Source organism: Aplysia californica, unplaced genomic scaffold (assembly GCF_000002075.1).
Source record: "Aplysia californica isolate F4 #8 unplaced genomic scaffold, AplCal3.0 scaffold00632, whole genome shotgun sequence".
Taxonomy (NCBI): domain Eukaryota; kingdom Metazoa; phylum Mollusca; class Gastropoda; order Aplysiida; family Aplysiidae; genus Aplysia; species Aplysia californica.
In genome coordinates, this window is record NW_004797902.1 from 364358 (window position 1) to 366097 (window position 1740).

The following is a 1740-nucleotide window of genomic DNA, read 5'->3' on the forward strand; positions in this document are numbered from 1 at the left end:
TCTCTCTCTCTCTCTTTCCCTTTATCCCCACCCCCCCAAAAAAAAATATCGCCTACATCGTGGTGTAAAGGTTGGGATCTTCCAAACATGAGTTCCATCCCGGCGCTTAGAATATATTTTTTCAAGTACGAATATTTTTTATGTCTCTCCACTAGTATGATGTATCTCTTTCAGTATGGGCTGACATTTGTGATACTATAAAGATTCTTAAAAATCCTCGGTCTAAAGACAGTTTGGGTTATAGGTAAACAATCTCGTTTAGTATGGGTGACCATTATATTATAATTATAGAGAGGCGCTCCCTGGTAAGGTCGAGAGTCGCCAAGTTCGAAGAAAGACACATCAGAAAGAAAGAAAAGAGACGGCAGCTGAGAAAAGACCGAGAGAGCCCTACTTTTGAATCTAGTTCAGTCCCAAACATCACCCCCCACTGCATGCAACAGACATTTCCGAGCGAAGATCTGCCTGACCAGCCATCTCCGCACACACCCCACTCCTCCAGTGATGTGAAGACAAGATCCTCTTCGCCAGCGAAGGACGAACATCATATTATAGAGGAAAAACCCTCGATCTGAAGACAGTTCGGGTTATAGTTAAACCTGCTCTTTTAGTATGGGGTGACCTTAATATGTGAGGCTGCGTGGAGAAATCATGTGCTCGTCAAAATAATGGAACTGAAGAAAATGGCATTTTTCCGGTAGTTTTGCAATCTTCAAAGAATTTTTGTTTCTTGGGTTAACGCCTTTTACGATCATTTAAAAACACAGTTTTGGGTGGGTTTTACCCGAAAAACGTTGACTAAAGGTACAAAAAAGTAGATTTTTAGTTTCCAAACATTCTGAAGCTTTGGAATTCGCCAAATCTTGTCGGCCATTTTCTCGCCAATGTTACCTTTGGAACCGGCCACCCCCATTTGCTTCTATCGAGAATATCTCGACTTCTATCCAAAGTACATTAGTATTCTTTAAATTGAAAGGAAGAGATATGAACAAGCTTTAAGATGATACAGATAACTCTACTTTACTCTACGTGCCCAAAAATTGACGAGCGCCTGATTCCACGGTGTTGTGACACATCATCATCATCCAGTGCCAGATCTGCGACAGACATCGGCGATCATGGTTCTCCATTCATTCCTTTGCTCGGATGCGCTCAAAAAAAGCTACGATGTGACACATATAGAGAGGGAAAAAACCTCGATCTGAAAAAAAAGTTCGATCGAGTATAGTAGTTCAACATTACCTGTGATTCGGCCGATTGTGGAACCAATCAGGAGGCCGACGTAACCAGACATGTGAGCGCCGAGGGAATGACCAATCATGTGGACGTCCGAGAGCTTGAGGCCTTGACCTTGCAAGATATCCAACAGCAGCTTGAGTTGGGTGGCCACAAGCCGCAAGTTAGCAACCGCTTGATGGTAGTCAGGGAGTTTGGCTCCCTCACCCCAGTCGACGGTGATCACGTTGAAATCTCCCTGGTGGGTTGTGTGTGGTTGAGTAAAGAGAAGTACATTATTAATTCTTTTTTGTTTGTTTCAGTAGAGGTTTTACGGCGCTCACAACTGCACACGGTCATATTAAGAGCGCCAGATTATTGATTCGATGGTGATGGTCATGAATTAGTGATGGCAGAAAAGTGAGACGGAGAAAGATCATATTAAAAAGGGATGGAAAGTAGAAAACTAAATCCTGTCAGGGGTGTCCAGAGAGAGAGAGAGAGAAAAAGAGAGGGAGAGAGAGA

The 1740-nt window shown here is 43.2% G+C and overlaps 1 protein-coding gene across 1 annotated transcript in view; it reads right to left on the minus strand.

The window, feature by feature from the left end:
• Positions 1-1740, minus strand: part of LOC101847217 (pancreatic lipase-related protein 2-like) — a 10737-nt gene that overhangs the window by 6757 nt on the left and 2240 nt on the right. Inside the window, exon 2 of the mRNA XM_005107803.3 lies at positions 1243-1474. Coding sequence (XP_005107860.3) covers positions 1243-1474 — 232 coding nt within the window. The remainder of the gene's footprint in view (positions 1-1242; positions 1475-1740) is intronic.